Source organism: Pelophylax lessonae (assembly GCF_965119305.1).
Source record: "Pelophylax lessonae genome assembly, chromosome: 6".
Classification (NCBI taxonomy): Eukaryota; Metazoa; Chordata; class Amphibia; order Anura; family Ranidae; genus Pelophylax; species Pelophylax lessonae.
The window spans coordinates 47459668-47478663 of NC_138773.1; the positions used below are offsets into that span (position 1 = coordinate 47459668).

An 18996-nucleotide genomic window follows, 5' to 3' on the forward strand; every position below is an offset into this window, starting at 1 on the left:
CCCCCCCCCCCATTTACATTGGTGGTTGGTGGGAAGGACATTCTCTCCCCCCGCCCCCCCCCCCCTTTACATTAGTGGTTGGTGGGAAGGACATCTCCCCCCACCTTTACATTTTACATTGGCGGTCGGTGGGAAGGACATTCCCCCCCACCCCCCCTTTACATTGGTGGTCGGTGGGAAGGACATTTTCCCACACAAATAGTTGAAGATTATTGGCATCAGTGGTTGCTGATCTGAGAGGTTGAAATTGCTAATTGCACAAGAAAATTCTTTAACACTAGGATTGCCTGGAACCCCGGTTGAGAGGCTGTGCTGAACTGATCCTGGGCACCTGTGTATGGGTAATCCTGCTGACACTGCCATTTATGTGCCCTTTGAACCATATAGAACACCTTACCCCTGAAGGGACGAGATCCTTGAGCCACTTAAATGAGTTGTCGGTTTGCGATTAATCCATTGCAAGAAAACACAAAAAATAAATTGGACCCAATCACCCATGGAGCCTAATACCCAGGTTTATTTAAAGTGGAATTTCACTCGCTCAATTAACATTATTTCTAATCGTCGTGCTGCTACCATTCATAAAGAAAGAGGAAAGTATATCATATTTACTTGTGTTTAAACTTTTTTTTTTTTTTTTTCCTGGTTTCTTGCGTAGGCAAACGTCATACATCCCAGGAGTCTTCAGGAGAGGGGTTCTCAGCTAAGCACACCCTTCTGCATGCATACTGGAGCTAAGGGCAGATGGATTCCAGGAAGTAAATGCTACAGAATTCATTTTGCTCTTACTCAAGAGGGACAGTAATGCTAGGGTTTTTTTTAAAGTGATTTCTCAACTAAATAAAGCATAGAGCCAGGAATAGATGGGGGGGGGGGTTTGCTTTGAATATTAACCACTTTACCACCGGAGGATTTTGCTGTCTTACGTCCAGGCCACTTTTTGCGATTCGGCGCTGTGCGACTTTAACTGACAATTGCGCGGTCGTGCGACGCCATACCCAAACAAAATTTACGTCCTTTTTTTCTCACAAACAGAGCTTTCTTTTGGTGGTATTTGATCATATGTGCGCTTTTTACTTTTTGCGCTATAAACAAAAAAAGAGCGTTTATTTTGAAAAAATAACAATATTTTTAACATTTTTTTTTTTTTTTATATGAAATTCCCCCCCAAAAAAAATGTAAAAATCAAATTTTTTAAAAAATTTCTGGCCAATTTGTTTTCTGCTACCTATGTTTGGTAAAAAAAATCACGATAAGCGTATTTTGATTGGTTTGCGCAAAGATTTCTGTCATTTTTGGTGTTTTTTTTTTTTTTTTTTTTTTTTTAACGCGTAATGTCGACGATCTGCGATGTGTGTGTTTTTTTTTTTTTTTTTTTTTTTTTTTTTTTGCGGGACTGCGACATTGCGGCGGACAGATCGGACCCTTGACTGACATTTTTGACACTTTTGGGGGTACCAGTGACATTACTGCAGTAATCAGTGCTATAAATATGCACTGTTACTGTAAAAATGACACTGGCAGTGAAGGGGTTAATTTTATTAGAGGGAGGGGTTAATGTATGCCTGATGCTTACTGACGTGTGGAGGGGGAGGTGACTATTATGTGACAGAAGGACAGAAGGACAGATCGGATGTTCAGCTATGCTGAACACTCCGATCTGTCACTCCCTGTCACTTAGGAGATCCGCTCGCTCTGTTTACACAACCGGGCGGATCTCCTCACTCGATTCCCCCGACGATCGGGGAAGAGCGGCGGCGATCGCCGCTGCTCCTCCCCTGGCCCGACTCCCGCTGTGACTGAAAACAGCGGGAGCGCGCCTCCGGCGGCGCGCGAGCGCCGCCTACAGGGGGAGGAGTCCAGCGACGTAGGTCTACGTCGCTGGACGGGAACGAGCCACATTGCTGCAGTAGCAGCAATGTGAGCAGAGGTAAAGTGGTTAAAAATAAATCTGTGTTTTTGGTGCTCAGCTGCAGTGAAGATTCGCTTTAAGGAGTATACCTGTCTGTCTGAAAGACATCTTGCTGTAGCTACTGTGTCCTATGTGAATCCTATTGCATTTCCTCAACCAGAGGCGTAACTAGAACCTTCAGGGCCCTGGTGCAAGAAACCATGAGGGGCCACCGGACCCCTGGCTGGGGCCCTTCCCTTCAAGCCTGGGGCTCTTCCCACTGATCCTGGGGCCCTTTTTACTCTCTTTGCGGGACACTTTAGTACGGACCCTTTCACAAGTTCTGCAGTGGGCCCCCTTCCTGCCATCTTGGGGCTTCTCCATGGTGTTGGAATGCCAGGGACCGGGAGCAGGTGTGACCTTTGCGATCCTGGAAGTACACCCACTGGTGTCAGTAGTTTTTATTTTTTGGTATTTTATTTGTAATATTTTTTTTTTCATTTTATTTTATTTTTTACAATGTCACTGACTATGATTCTGTCCATTCAGAAAAGAAGGAGCTGGTAGATTACATATTTACCGCCCCCCCCCCCCTTCCTGGTTCTCCATTGTGACACATCCCCTGCAGCAGCCGGCAGGAGAGGGGAGGGAGCACAGGGGGGGGGAGGCAGGGGAGCACACAGGGGCCCTGAGACAGAAGTGAACTGGATAGGAGGAGTGGCGGGGGCAGCATACAGAGGAACCAATCTCCTCCTTTTTCCTCCCGCAACTACAGGAGGAAAAAGCAGGACAGCGATTTCTCTACATGCTGCCCCCGCCACTCCTCCTATCCAAGTGTACAGGGGAGCCGCACAGGCCCCCTGGAGCATGGGGCCCGGTTGCAACTGCAACCCCTGTAGTTACACCCCTGTCCTCAACCATGAAACCTTGATTAACTGTATTCAGTGCCTCCATCTATACATATTACCGCAATAAATACCTGACAGAAGTTCTAATCCTACCTTGCGCTTAACTGATCAGATAAAAACAATTTTGGTGCAAGAAAGGAAAAAAGATGTGTGCAAAATTTTAGTCTTTTTAGTTTTTTCTACAGATAGCGGCCACAGCTGAGTAGAAAAGCCTGTCCCCTGACAGCATGCTGCACAGATCTCTTGCTCTCTGCATGAAAACCGTGCTTTCTCTGTAGAGATCGCACTGCAATCTGTAACGCTCACGTCCCTTACTGATTGGAGAGCTCTAGCTCTGACCCGGAAGGGGGGTAGTTGGACTTCTACAGAGACTACGGCTTCCACGCCAAGAGCAAAGCTCCTTCTCTACAACATGCTGGCATGGGACAGGCTTTTTTATTTATGCCAGGATTTGTCTGTTTTTCTTTCTATAGTATTGTATGAAGGTTTTCATAGATGTATTTTTTTTTTCTCCCTCTAGATATGCTCCAGCTCATCAACAACAATGAAAGTGATTTTGGGTTCTTCGATGCATCGTTTGGAACAGTCAATAACCTGGCGCAGGACCCCACTTCTAAAGTGGACCTGGCAGGAGGGGCCGCCCTCAGCTCCCTGGAGGGGTTACTGGCTGCACCTACCACCTCCACCCCCATGAAGATGTTCCCGCTGTCCAATCCAGGTTTCCACAGCCAGCCAGCTGCCACCCCACTTCCGGACAATCTCATGCACCAGCTGAAGTGCAGTTTACAGAGCATGGTGAAGGATGAGCCCATGCAAATCTCCCCCACCCCACAGCATGTCCAGACCAAGCTACAGGCCCCACCCACAACACAGCATCTGCAGGGCATGCTGTTCGGGCAGAGCTTGGTTACATCTTCGCAGCCTCGGTTTAACAACCAGCCCGTGCCTGGGTACCAAGAGCAAAGCGCTGAGCCAGGTACTTGGTACCAAAGTAGTTGCACAATGGAAAATTGTAAACTGAATGTTCTGGGACCACTTTGTTGGGTACCCATAAGAGGTGTATGTGATTAGCACCCTGGGTTGACTGCTGCAGTCATGTGATGCTCAGGCTGGTCTTAAGGGGTTAGTTCACCTTGACCTAAAAACTGCCTATGCGGTTAAGGTGCACCTGTACAAACTGTGCCGCTTTGACTAAAGTTGGATTCCACCCTTGCAATAGATGTAGGCCATTTATGTACCTCCTGAAGCCTGGACGAAAAACTCAGATGGAGAGATGGAGTCATCCCGTTCTGCATTGTTGCGAAGACACACCCTACTGCTATTGCTCACCCCCAACAATATAGGAGAGAGCTCTCAATCCCCTGCACATGTTTGGCCCACTATCTCCTCCATTGCGGCATCACTGATCTCGGAGCTACTGCAGCAGGAGAGCATATGCGAGAGGGCTTGCATCAGCTGGGATTGCGTAGGTTGGGTGGGGCAGCAATAAGTCTAGGTGCAATGTAAAGGACTTTTATTGAAGCAATGCAAAGTCAGTTTGCAGTAAACCTGGCTGGTAGACATGGGAACACTCAAATTCCAGCAGCAGGTAGACAGCAGGTTTCAGCTGAACTGACAATGCCCCTTAAGAGGGGCAGAATGTGGCCTAGCTGATTTGTGCCCAAGTGACGAGGCTGTCCAGAGAAGTTGCAAGCCCCATTCCTTCCCTGCCGCTGGTTCTGAGCCTTTAAGACAGGGTACCCATCCTTGCGCTACTCACTGGCAAATGGGCTCCACCTGACCCAAGATGGCAGCTAGAGCCACATGGAACAGCAGCATCTAATCAGATTGTTCCCTAGTGACCCAGAAAACCGTAGAGGAACCGTGTCCCTCTTAACTTCCTTTCCCCTGCAATGCTGCTGCCTTCTGCACAGGAGAAGTAGACTGCACCTCCATACACGTGTCTTAGCAATGTCCTAGCAGCAAGGAAGGTTGAGGGAATGCCATCTAAGCACTAACAAGCAGGGCCCACTGATTTCTCCTGTATTGTAACTCCGTGTTTCACGGCACCCTTTACAATTAAGGACCATTTTAGGGCACCCTCTAAAATTATCGACTATCTCGAGGCACCCCATTTTAAAATGGTAAAAAAACGATTCCAATAATTTTATATAACACATCAACATCCACACATCTAGAACAACCAACATTAGAAGTGATTTATTCTTCCAAATCCAATACACTTTTGCACACTGGTACTGACTAGTATTCCAATGTTTCTTTTCTCCATCACTCAAAAATGTGACAACCTAGTGCTGACAGAGTGGCAGGGGAGAGTCATTGGTTGTTAGGACCCCGGCAGCTAGAAGGTTGTAGTGGTGCAAAATGAGATCCTGACGCTTTGCGTAACTAAAAGGTGGTAGGTTTCCTTCACCTGCTGGCTTGTATACAAATTTTGGGGTAATTTTTAGGCCCCATGCACACAGGGCGTTTTTTCAGCTGCTGTTAGGAGCATCAGACTTTAAGCTGCAAAAAAAAACGCCTCTCCATGTTATTCTATGGCCTCATGCGCACACACAGGGCTTTTAGGAGCTCCAATTGGAATAGGCGTTTTTGAGCTGCAAACAGAACCCAGGACCAGTGCTGTCTGGAGCTGCAGCGTCAAGCTGTAAAAATGCCTGACGCCGCTAATGGCTCATTAGCGTTGCTTATACAGCGTTAAGCCACGTTATACGTTTTTTTGAAAATCAGTGGTTCCCTATGGGAGCCCATTGATTTGAATGGAAGTCGCATCACAAGTCTGATCAGGATGATCCGACTTGCGGTGCAACTTGCGCTCTGAGAATCTTGAGGGGGAAATCAACACCAAAATGGGAAAAAAATGGGGTGGCCACCCCCCCCCCCCCCCCCCAAAGTTCCAAACAAGGCCCTTCAAAACGTTTTTCTTTTCAAAATGTCTCCTACCATTATTTACATACACTTCCTTTTTATGGGGTGAATGGGTAGGGGTACAATGTATCCCATACCCATTCACATAGGGAGGGGTCCGGGATCTGGGGGGCTTCCAGATTCCGATAAGCCCCCTGCCCCCTGCCCACGGCCCAGGGTTGTCTGGAAGAGGCCCTTGTCCTCATCAACATGGGGGCAAGAGCCCCCACCCCGCCCCAAAGCACCCAACTCCCCCCCCCCCCCCCATGTTGAGGGCGTGTGGCCTGGTTTGGAACCTTGGGGGGTGACCCCCCATGCTGTTTTTTCCAATTTGTGGCGTGGAATTCCCTCCTCAAGCTTCTCCAAGCGCAAGTCGCACTGCAAGTCGGATCATCCTGATCCAACTTGCGATGCGCCTTCCATTGAAATCAGTAGGCTCCCATAGGGAACCATTGATTTTGAATGGAGGCAGAAAAAACGCTGCTAAAAGCAACTTGGCCAAACGTGCAATAACGCCAATGGAAAAAGCTACTAAAAGCACATTTTTACAGCTGCTTTTTCCTGGCGTTAGAAGTGGCTCTGCAGCTCGTTTTTTCTGATGCCCTGTGTGCATGGGACCTTAGGCACCCCTAAAGATACCTCAAGGCACCCTGGTCGAAAAGGGCTGTAACTGTACTGTTTGTCCTAACGTTGTAAAGCCCTGAGAAAACTGTTGGCACTATATAAATCCTGTATAATAATCTCTAGGAGTTTTTCAGGCAGACTTTGGAAGGTTAGCAATTGGCTTACACCTATAGCAAGGGCATTTTTCAACTTTGGTCAAAGATGGACAGTTTCTAATCCTCAAATGTCCCTTACATGCATAGGCTGTTTTTTAAGTCTAGTTCAAACCCAATCTGGTCTCAGGCTGTTGTAGCCAGTCCTCTTGAAGGCTGAACATGTCCATTCAGAGTGTTATTTCATACATAATAGAGATACAAAGTAGTATTTTCGGCAGTTGTCTTGTGTTGGTGTGAAAAATCTGCCCATTCCTCTTCTCTAATTGTGTTTAACTCGCTTGAAGTGGCCTGTGCTCAGTTAAAACCTACTTTCCTCTCTTCTGCCAAGCCATACGGAGATTTTCCAACTTGGGAGTAATTACAGGTTTTCAAAGCTGAACTCCTTCCATCCAGATTTCCATCACAGCTCGGTCACACAGCACCACCCTGTTTATAGCAGGTGACGTGAAATATTCTCTGCTCCAGCATTACATAATACTTACAGGCTGAGAGACCAGACCTGTAAGTGGACAGTGAAGGGGTAGCAGCAGACGGGAGTTCATCCATCTATCACTCTGCTCTTCTCTCCATTCAGCATGCTCCCTGTTAACATATAAGCCCCAATAAGAACAAATATTTGCTAACTACAGAAAATGAGGATAACCCAGTTTGTGATGAGTTGTAGGGAATTCACCAAGCATTAGTGGTGACTGTAATAAAGCGTGTACCCGCACACAGGAATAATTCCTCAAGTATTGAAAAGTGCTGGTTTAGTTTAGCTGCTGCTGATCATAGAGGTGTAGGCAGAGGCATAACTAGAACCTTCAAGGTCCCCAATGCAAGAAACCATAATGGGGCCCTTCCCTTCAAGCCTTGGGCTCTTCCCACTGATCCTGGGGCCCTTTACTCTCCTTGCGGGGCCCTTTATTACGGTCCCGCAGCTGGGCCTTTTCACAAGTTCTGCGGTGGGCCCTCTTCCTGCCATCTTGGGGCCTCCCCACGGTGGTGGAATGCTAGGGCCTGGTTGCAAGTGTGACCTTTTCAATCCTGGAAGTTCACCCACTGGTGTCAGTAGTTTTTATTTTTGGTATTTTTATTGTATTATTTTTTAGCATTTTATTTTTTACAATGTCACTGACTATGACTCTGTCCATTCAGAAAAGGAAGGAGCTGGTAAATTACATATTTACTGACCCCTTCCTGGTTCTCTATTGTGACCCATCCCCTGTAACAGCTGGCAGGAGAGGGGAGGGAGCACAGGGGGGGGGGGAACAGGGGAGCACACAGGGGCCAAGAGACAGCAGAACACAAGTGAACTGGATAGGAGGAGTGGCGGGGGCAGCATACTGAGGAACCAATCTCCTCCATTTTCCTTCTGCAGCTACAGGAGGAGAAAGGAGGACAGTGATTTCTCTACATGCTGCCCCCACCGCCCCTCCTATCCAGGTATACAGGGAGCCGCACAGGCCACCTGGAGCATGGGGCCCGGTTGCAATTGCAACCCCTGTAGTTACGCCCCTGGATGTAGGCCTCACAAAGTCTTTGATGTAATATGGGTGTCCGCCCTGCTAATATGGAATCTACACAAAAATGCTAGTGCTAAATCAATACATTTTAAAGTGCAATATTATTATCGTAAATCAAAATATACAATCAATCAAGCAATAAAGTGAAAATTGTAAAATAAAAAGTCTTTAGTGCTATAAGGCTCCATTCACACCTGGGCGTTTTCAGCTCCAAAAACGCTCAAAAGAAACGCTTCCAAAACGCCCAACAAGTAAAACCCCATTCATTTAAATGGCCCCTGTTCACATCTGAGCGTTTTGCAAAACGCCTGTAGCTGAAAAAAGTACATGAGCTTCTTTTTGGGCTGATTACCAGCGTTTTTGATAGATGTCAATGAAAAACGCCTAAAAAAATTGCGGTAAAATCGCGGTAAAAATCGCTGTAAAATCGCGGTAAAAAACGCTACGCTCAAGTGTGAATGCAGCCTTAAGTGACAGTGCTAAATAAACAGTCCTGCCGTGCTTCCAAAGTGCTTGTGCTTGAAATACAGTATATGTCGGTGAATCCCTCCATGCTCCCCTCCTGAGTCCCTACTCACCAATATTATGATAGGTATTGGCATATAGTGCTTAATAGAGCTGCACGATTAATCGTATGAAAATCGCGATCTCGATTCACCCCCCCTGACGATCTAAACCTGACATATTCTTGATTCTTTGCATAGCTGAGGGAGCAGAGAAAACAGCTGTGGAAAACTCCCAGTAACTATAAACAAAATGATTACATTGTATCTTTCCTCCCGCAAACGCCTATCAGCATTAAGGCCCCATGCACACGGGACGTTTTTAACGCCGCTGTAAGCAGCGTCAGGCGTTTTCTTTTTGCAGCCTAAAAACGCCCCTCCATGTTATTCTATGGCCTCATGCACACTCAGACGTTTTTGAGCTGTAAGTGGCTTAGACGTTTTTAGGCTGCAACAAGAACCCACCACCTGCGCGTTCTGAGGACCAGCGTTACAGCGTTAAAAACGCCTGACGCTGCTAAAAGCTGAATAACTTTGCTATAACGTTGCTTAACGTGCGTTAAGCCACGTTATACGTTTTTTTTTCTTCCATTCAAAATCAATGGTTCCCTATGGGATCCTATTGATTTGAATGGAGGTCGCACCGCAACACCGCAAGTCGGATCCGACTTGCGGGGTGACTTGCGCTGTGGGAATCTTGAGGGGGAACGCCACGCCAAAATGGGAAAAAAACGGCGTGGGGTCCCCCCCAGGGTTCCAAACCAGGCCCTTCGGGTCTGTTATGGAATTTGAGGGTAGCCCCATGCCGAAAAAACGGCATGGGGTCCCCCCCAAAATCCATACCAGACCCTTATCCGAGCATGCAGCCCGGCAGGCCAGGAAAGGGGAGGGGACGAGCGAGCGGCCCCACCCCCCCTGGACCACACCAGGCCACATGCCCTCAACATGGGGGGGTGTTGGTGCTTTGGGGCAGGGGGAGCTCTGCACCCCCCACCTCAAAGCACCTTGCCCCCATGTTGATGAGGACAAGGGCCTCATCCCCACAACCCTGGCCGGTGGTTGTGGGGGTCTGCGGGCAGGGGGCTCATCGGAATCTGGAAGCCACCTTTAACAAGGGGGCACCCCAGATCCCGGACCCCCTCCCTATGTGAATGGGTATGGGGTACACTGTACCCCTACCCATTCACCCCATAAAAGGCAGTGTATGGAAATAACGACAAGAGACCTTTTGGAAAGTTTATTAAAAATCTTCATCCGACTCTTCTTGTCTTCTCCTCTCCGGGGTCTTCTGCTCTTTTGCTGTCCGCCCTTCTTGTCTTCTCCTCTCCGGGGTCTTCTCCGGGGTCTTCTGCTCTTTTGCTGTCCGCCCTTCTTGTCTTCTCCTCTCCGGGGTCTTCTGCTCTTTTGCTGTCCCCCTCTTCTTGTGTTCTTGTCTCCGGGGTCTTCTGCTGTCCCCTCTTCTGCTGTCCTCTCTTCTTTTCTTCTCCTCTCCGGTCTTTTGCTGTCGGCTGTCGGCTGTCTTCTTCCTCCGGTCCTCCTCCGACGACGTCTCCGCTGATTATGCCTATCTCCGGTCTCTTCAGCTTATTATATAGCCATTAGGGGCGTGGCCCCGATGACGTCATCTGGAGGCCCCGCCCCCTCATGTCACATATGACGTCATCTGTGACATGAGGGGGCGGGGCCTCCAGATGACGTCATCGGGGCCACGCCCCTAATGGCTATATAATAAGCTGAAGAGACCGGAGATAGGCATAATCAGCGGAGACGTCGTCGGAGGAGGACCGGAGGAAGAAGACAGCCGACAGCCGACAGCCGACAGCAAAAGACCGGAGAGGAGAAGAAAAGAAGAGAGGACAGCAGAAGAGGGGACAGCAGAAGACCCCGGAGACAAGAACACAAGAAGAGGGGGACAGCAAAAGAGCAGAAGACCCCGGAGAGGAGAAGACAAGAAGGGCGGACAGCAAAAGAGCAGAAGACCCCGGAGAAGACCCCGGAGAGGAGAAGACAAGAAGGGCGGACAGCAAAAGAGCAGAAGACCCCGGAGAGGAGAAGACAAGAAGAGTCGGATGAAGATTTTTAATAAACTTTCCAAAAGGTCTCTTGTCGTTATTTCCATACACTGCCTTTTATGGGGTGAATGGGTAGGGGTACAGTGTACCCCATACCCATTCACATAGGGAGGGGGTCCGGGATCTGGGGTGCCCCCTTGTTAAAGGTGGCTTCCAGATTCCGATGAGCCCCCTGCCCGCAGACCCCCACAACCACCGGCCAGGGTTGTGGGGATGAGGCCCTTGTCCTCATCAACATGGGGGCAAGGTGCTTTGAGGTGGGGGGTGCAGAGCTCCCCCTGCCCCAAAGCACCAACACCCCCCCATGTTGAGGGCATGTGGCCTGGTGTGGTCCAGGGGGGGTGGGGCCGCTCGCTCGTCCCCTCCCCTTTCCTGGCCTGCCGGGCTGCATGCTCGGATAAGGGTTTGGTATGGATTTTGGGGGGGACCCCATGCCGTTTTTTCGGCATGGGGCTACCCTCAAATTCCATAACAGACCCGAAGGGCCTGGTTTGGAACCCTGGGGGGGACCCCCACGCCGTTTTTTTCCCATTTTGGCGTGGAGTTCCCCCTCAAGATTCTCACAGCGCAAGTCGCCCCGCAAGTCGGATCCGACTTGCGGTGTTGCGGTGCGACCTCCATTCAAATCAATAGGCTCCCATAGGGAACCATTGATTTTGAATGGAAGGAAAAAAAAACGCTGCTAAAAGCAACGTGGCAAAACGTGCAATAACGCCAATGGAAAAAGCTACTGAAAGCACGTTTTTACAGCTGCTTTTTCCGGCGTCAGAACTAACTTTGACGTACGTTTTTTCTAACGCCCCGTGTGCATGGGGCCTTAGTCTCCCAGTAACTATAAACAAAATGATTACATTGTATCTTTTCCTTCCCTCTGCCAGGGAGAAAGGAAGTTTAACCTCTTAAAAACTGGACCTTTCTCTGACACTTGTTGCTTGCAAGTTAAAATCAGTTTTTTTTGCTAGTTAAGTACTTAGAACCCCCAAACATTTTATATATTTTTTTAGCAGAGACCCTACAGAATAAAATGGCAATTGTTGTAATATTTTATGTCACACTGTATTTGCGCAGCAGTCTTTCAAATGCAATTAATAAACTTTAATGAATAAAAAAAAAAACGTAACAGTAAAGTTATCACAATTTTTTTTTTTGTTACACAGAGAATCGTGAGAGAATCGTGATCTTTATTCCAAGCTAAAAAATCGTGATTCTCATTTTGGCCAGAATCGTGCAGCTCTAGTGCTTAATTAGCACTGTGAAGTATGGCAATCATCCTCCTTCTTCTTCTTTCCCATTTCCAAGCTCAACTGGTGGTGAAGGAAATGGTGCCGTTCCACATAGTGTATGGTTAGGATAATCTTCTTTCCTCGATGTTTAGGCTCACAATAAGGTACATGGTAGAAATGAGAGAAGGATTCTCATAGTGTAAAACTGTAGCATTTATTTAAAATGTAAAAACCAATCCGCTTACAAGTTAAAAAGCAGTAACGAACAGTGATTTCCCATGGTGAACGCTGCTGTGGCGTGCGTTCCAACCACCGGATATGACGCCACAAATCGGTCCCCTGACTGACGCGTTTCGCCGCCTCAGAAGGCGCCCAGTGGGAGGGGCGAGGGCCCCCCCTCCAAACATCTGGAAGAAATAAACAAAGTACACCAAGATTCAAGGAAGAATATACATGAGAAATGGATTTAGACAATATTTGTTTATCCTGGAATTTGTTTATATTTAAAAAAAAAAAATGTAGAATTTCTAAAATCCTAACCATCACAATTGGCATTTTTATTAATCTGACCTAATAAGATATCAATTTTAATGATACCTTTTTTTATCAGGTGCCTAATTCAAAATTGTCTGTTTTTTATTAGCTACACAAGTGGTCTCCACCCCACACAGCACAGCAAGTCAACCTCTGCAGAGCATCACAGGTCAGCCTCTGCAGAGCATTGCAAGTCAGCCGGTGCAGAGCATTGCAAGTCAGCCGGTACAGAACGTGGCCAGCCAGCCGCTGCAGTGCATTGCGAATCAGCCTCTGCAGAGCATCCCATCACAGGCTCCAACACTGCAGAGTGTGGCCACCCAGCCTATGCAGACTCACCCCGCTCCACAGATCCAGCAGTCGCTTACCATCCACGCACACACCATCCCTTCTCAGCAGTTCCTGACCACCACCAGCGGCACTTCCGTTGCCCAGCAAATCCAGCAGGTGCCGGTGAGTGAGCTCTGCATGTGTGAGGTTGCCCCTTGCTGGATTGTTTCTTTTTAGTAACCTCAACTTCTTCCCCTTTATCTGCATCCCTCACAGGTTCTGCTCCAGCCTCATTTTATCAAGGCAGACTCTCTGGTCCTTACGGCGGTAAAGACGGACACAGCAGTGATGTCGGGCGTCAAAACCTCGCCAACCACCACAACCATCCAGACTACGCCTCTGCAGATGCCGGTGAGGCGTTTAGATGGGACAGAGTAGGTCTAGGTTGTAGTCGCACGTCAGGCAGATTAAGGCAGCCTCCTAAGGGCATCCATAAATGGCCAGATCTCTCCCTACGCTCTAAACTCCCAGTGCAGTAAATCTAAGGATATGGCCAGGAATGGCCTACGCCTTTGAAAAGGCAGCCTGAAATCTCACCTCACACTTTTCCAGTAGTGGCAGTGAGCTAAAAACAGGAGCTGAACATTTTATGGAATACAAAATCGAATTCCCATAGTTGCCACACAGGCTTAAGATATTACTGCGGTTACGAGCATAGAAAAATGTATGTGATTGGACAGAAAAGGGGCAGCAGGATTAACAAGGAGGTCATCCATGTGCTCCCCCCCCCCCCCCATAAGCATGGGGAGCTTTCGTTGGCAGCAAAGAGGACAGCCAGACCCTATAAGATTGCCCATCTTTTATCCAATTTAACATTTGCTAAGAATAAACAAGTAGCTACAGAGCTGTTTTTCTTCCACTAGCTATATTGTGCAGCAGGTAGTTTGGGGGGTAAAACACTTTTCAGATACGTATTTCAAAAAATGGGATCGAGAAACATGGGGCTTTGCGGGCCAGTGGGAGTAGAAGGATCAGACCCAAAACCAGCTTATATAAAACAATTTTACATTTTATTGATTTTAGAAATAAAAAAACATGGGCAATCATGCACATGTTCAAAAGGACAAAACACATAGAAAGAATTGCTATAAAATCAATCAATAAGAACATAGAAATACATCCCGTAAGGGAAAAACCAAAAGCCTGTGTAGGATGGAAGATGGGTCTCAGAGTGGAAAGCGGTCAATGTAGGTCCCCAGCAAGCCGACGCGTTTCGCTCAAGGCTTCCTCAGGGCCTGAGAGACCATAACAGACCGGTATTTCTATAAATAACATCAAATATAACAAAATAACAATTAGTAACTCATAAGTCCATCAATGAAAATCATTGGTACATGTATGGTCATAAATAACAGTGGTTTTGTACTGACCCTTTTTAATGACTCAGGAGGTGGCAAGTTGTAGCGACACATAGAACAATAAATATCAGTCCCTCAGTATTCATATATAGCCTCCGTCAGAGGCGTAACTAGAACCTTCAGGGCCCTGATGCAAGAAACCATGAAGGGCCCCCCAGACCCCTGGCCGGGGCCCTTACCTTCAAGCCCAGGGCTCTTCCCACTAATCCTGGGGCTCTTTACACTCGTTGCATGGCCTTTTATTATGGTCCCGCAGCAGGATTCTTTCACAAGTTCTGCAGTGGCCCCCTTCCTGCAATCTTGGGGCCTCCCCACAGTGGTGCAATGCCAGGGTCCGGTCCCAAGTGTGACCTTTGCGATCCTGGAAGTTCACCCACTGGTTTGCTACCGGGCCCCCTGGAGCATGGGTCCCGGTAGCGATTGCAACCCCTGTAGTTACGCCCCTGGCCTCCGTGTTGTACATATATTCACATGATTTGTCTAAGCTTAAGTGTCCAGCCTCTTAATCACCACAAGAGCAACGCTGCAAGATAGAACCCATGTAAGTATATATATATATATATATATATATATCACTCTGGGTGTAATGGAGGGTATTTGTTTTCAGTTGATATTCGATGGCAAAAATGTATTAACCCACCTTTTTATGCTAGAAAGGCAACTTATTCTAGCTTGATAGCCAGAATTCTCCAATATATCCAAATATTTTTTATTGTTTTTTTATATGTATTTCAACTGTAAACGTTCCAGGGCTATCTCCGGCCCTGCTATTACTGTATGTAATAGTACTGTCAGTCAATTGTGTATGAATTGTTTTTTTCTCTTGTCTTAGACCTTGGTAAGTGGAGGAACCATATTAACAACAGTGCCGTTTATGATGGATCCAGACAAGCTGCCTATCAACCGTCTAAATGCCAATGGAAAGATGGCAATGTTAAACGGCAAGGGAGAAAAACGTACCGCCCACAACGCCATCGAGAAGCGCTATCGATCCTCCATCAACGACAAGATCATTGAGCTGAAGGACCTTGTGGTGGGAACCGAGCCCAAGGTAAAGCCCAGAAAAGGAACCTTATTACAGATCTACTGTTTAATTATAGATAAAGGAAAATGGCAAAGACTGATAAGTAAAAAGATGTCGTGGCCATGGCTGGACCCTTGCTATACTGAAAAGGGGCTCTTCTTCTTCCATTGAAATTGATTATCTTATTACCTATTATCTATTACCAAAACATTAGCGTACCAATAAACATATCCTGTTGATTGAACCTTTTCAAAATATATTAGTGCCTTCTGTTTTATCAGTAGTCCTAAAATCACAAGATGGCACCTACTACCACAGTAGTCACTCTCCTCCTTGTGAGTGAGCTCTAAAACTTGATGTCCTTGTGAAGGACCTCCTCTGCCTTAAAGCAGTAGTAAACCACAGTTTAAAAAAAATAAATAAAAACTCCTTTCTTTACCCTGCAAGGAAATGTCATAGTGTGCTAGTATGCATCGCATACTAACACATTATAAGTGACTTGCCCTAAAACGAAGCCCTCCAGCAGTGTGCTGTCACTGCTGCTCTTCACCCGGTCTTTCTTCCAGGTTCACAGCCTCCCGCTACATGAGTGGCCGGGGGGGCGCAGTGATGTCACTCCTGCGCTTGCGCACGGGAGCCGCCGTTTTACGGCACGGGCGCTTAAGGTCCTTCAGAGCGCATGCACCGGTGACGTCACTGACTACATACAGTGTGAATATCTCCTAAACAGTGCAAGTTTAAGAGATATTCACAGTACCTACAGGTAAGCCTTATTATAGGCTTACCTGTAGGTACATGTGGTAAAATTGAGTTCACTACCACTTTAAAACCTAAAGTCTTTCCTATCTACATGCTGTAGCAGGTATCTGGACTGCTAAAACTTCATGTGTGTCTCCTAAAACAGTTCCATTGTTTGGCAACCAACAATTTGGGAGCCTCCCAGCCCTTGGGAGGGCGTCTTCATAGGCCCACCCTTTAGAAGTGTGCTGTTGATCCATGTAAAGTCTTGATCCTGGTTTCTCAACCAGGGGTCCTCCAGAGGTTGCCAGGGATTCCTTGATCAATGACTAATTTCTGCCTCTGATAAGTTCCCACTGACACTGTAATTCTTCCCAACGCCCACGAAGCATTCTTCCCACTGACCATCACAGTGCGTCATGAGGGTTCCCTGAGACCAGAAAAATGTTTCAAGGGTTCCTCTGTGTTAAAGGTTGAGGAAGGTTGGTCTTGATACCATAAAATGTATGTCAAGCCAAAACACTTTTCCAGTTCTGGATAAAATTGGGGAAGGATTAAAGCTCCTTGTAGCATTTTTAATGCTGTCTGGGGCTCCAATAGAGAGTCAAGCTTACTTCTATCCTGCTGACAACTGTTTTACCAAACAGGAGGTGAGGGGGACACTCCACAACAGGGACTAAGACAGAATTAAAAAGCTGACCTGAGGTCTACTTCCTCTGACCACAGGTGTCCAAATTACGGCCCTCCAGCTGTTGCGGAACTACACGTCCCATGAGGCATTGTAAATCTGACATTCACAGACATAACTAGGCATGATGGGAATTGTAGTTCCTGAACAGCTAGAGGGCCATAGTTTGGACACCCCTGTAGGGCCGGGTCTACTCGATCAAATAATAGCATACTTCTTTCTAACGGTGTTGCTGTTGGCAAGTTCTCTTCCATTCGGTACATTCGGTAAATTGTTGTCAGCAGGACAGGTAGTGAGGGGATATTTTTCTAATGGAGCTCCAGATGGCAGTAATAACCAGGCAGGGGTACTTGCTTTTCCCCACTATATCTAAAACTGAGAAAAAGACTGGACATAAACTTTTTAAGTAGATGGGCCTTTTTGGTTATAAGATAGAAGGGTCCTTTATGACCAGCGTAACTTTGTGTAGGAATTGTTGATGCAACAGCCTCCACACCAAGAGAAAAGTGGGCTTCAGTAGCCTACAGTCCAGCACCTGTGGGAAAAAAAATATATTTTTTGGGTCTGTCGCTGGCACTCTAGGTTCCTCCTCCTTGCCAAGTGCCCCCATATCAAGCTGCTTTCCTGTGAGAGTGAGCAGATAAGACAGTGCTGCTGCAGATGGGCACAGTGAGGGGGCAATATTGCTACCTAAACCTTTTGGCCTTCATGCAGGGAATGCAATAAAGTGGTTCTAAAGCCTAAACCTTTTTTACATTCCTTGCATCAAGGTAAAAAAATGTTGCCCCCAACGGAAGCGGCTTCCCATGGGGGAACAAGACAGAGGAGTAGCCGGGAGCCCCGACAGAGGCCCAAAAAGAGGAGGTTCAGGGCCGCTCTCTGCAATTCTATTGCACGGAACAGGTAAATGTATATATGTTTTGTTGTTTGTAAAAGGTAATTTTTGTTTTTATTTAATTTTTTTTATCACTTTAAGGTCAAAAATGTTTAGGTTTTAGAACCACTTAAGGCTACGTTCACATGTTGGCGTAGAGTATCGCGGGCAGAATCACCTGGAAATCATTGCAAATCATGGGACGCCTGTGCGTTGCCGTTGATTTGCAATGGCACCCCAAACGCTGTGCGATGTTGCCGCGATTTCCGCCTGCCGAATCGCGGTAACATCGCGCAAACAAAATCGCTGGTCGCATGACGCCCCAAAGAAGCTCTTGTACCTTTTTTGAGCGTCATGCGACCCGCGATTTTGTTTGCGCGATTCGGCAGGCGGAAATTGCGGCAACATCGCACAGCGTTTGGGGTGCCATTGCAAATCAACGGCAACGCACAGGCGTCCAGCGATTTGCAATGATTTCCGGATTGCGGACAGAATCGCGGTGATTATGCCCTGATCCGCTACGCCAACATGTGAACGTAGCCTTAGTGAAGTTCTTCCTCTACAAGTAAACTCTGTGATGGTGGGGCTTCATGTAGTTTGTCTTGGAACAAGACAGGTTTGCAAGCTTTGGAGTTTACAGTATGATATATATATCATACTATTTTTATATGGCGTAGGTTTCTCCTACCTACATTATATTTTTAAACCAATAATGAACACTTGGAACAGATTGTTCTAGGTGTTTTGCCCTTTGTGCAATTTAGTCAATTTTATTTTTTTCCATTTTTTTTTTTTTCTTTTTTTTTTTTTTTTTTTGGTAACATTTTATTTTTTTGTTCTTTTCCCCACAGCTGAACAAGTCAGCCATTTTGAAGAAGGCCATTGACTATATTCGGTATCTGCAGCAGAGTAACGTCAAACTAAAACAAGAGAACATCATGCTCAAAATGGCAGCCCAGAAAAACAGTAAGACTTCTCTGCTATGTTCTTATTTTCTTGGCGCTAGTATAGTTGGCGAGCCGCAGCCTGTCATCATAGAGGAGAACGCAGTGATAATGCCTTTTTTGTTTAAGGCTCCGTTCACATGTAGGCGTTTTGGGGCGTTTTTGGGGAGTTTTCCTGCTCTAGGATCAGCTCTCAAAACGCCCAACAAGACCAATCCTATTCATTTCAATGGCCCCTGTTCACATCTGAGCGTTTTGACGCCGTGAGCAAAACGCCCAACGCTCAAAAAAGTACATGAGCTTCTTTTTGGGCAGATTACAGGCGTTTTCCATTGGTTTCTATTCAATCTAAAAACGCCTGCACAGAAAACGCCTGTAAAAACGACTGTAAAATCGCGCGAAAACGCTACGCTCAGGTGTGAATGTAGCCTCAGTGGCATTTGTCGCTGCTTCTTCGCTAACTGACAATTTGGCTTTCTCATGTATTTTGACTGTTCCCTGGATAAACCAATACATTTGTTTGATATCAGTGCGTTTATGGATTATCTCAGTGAGTGGTAGATCACATTTTGGTACCGGGAGTGCGTACATTACCACAATGTAGTATTCAGAATTTTTTTTTTTTTTTCTTCTCACTTTCTATGTTCAGATATTTGCACGCCCATATACAGATGGCAATCAGAAATGTTCAATAATCAAACAATTATTTGGACCGGTT

At 46.8% G+C, this 18996-nt stretch overlaps 1 protein-coding gene across 3 annotated transcripts in view; it reads left to right on the forward strand.

Moving 5' to 3' along the window:
* Positions 1–18996, forward strand: part of SREBF1 (sterol regulatory element binding transcription factor 1) — a 61802-nt gene that overhangs the window by 15940 nt on the left and 26866 nt on the right. For all 3 annotated transcript variants that reach the window (XM_082260697.1, XM_082260699.1, XM_082260698.1), the window contains exons 2-6: positions 3320–3775; positions 12432–12775; positions 12869–13003; positions 14843–15061; positions 18186–18300. In XM_082260697.1, coding sequence (XP_082116823.1) covers positions 3320–3775; positions 12432–12775; positions 12869–13003; positions 14843–15061; positions 18186–18300 — 1269 coding nt within the window. The remainder of the gene's footprint in view (positions 1–3319; positions 3776–12431; positions 12776–12868; positions 13004–14842; positions 15062–18185; positions 18301–18996) is intronic.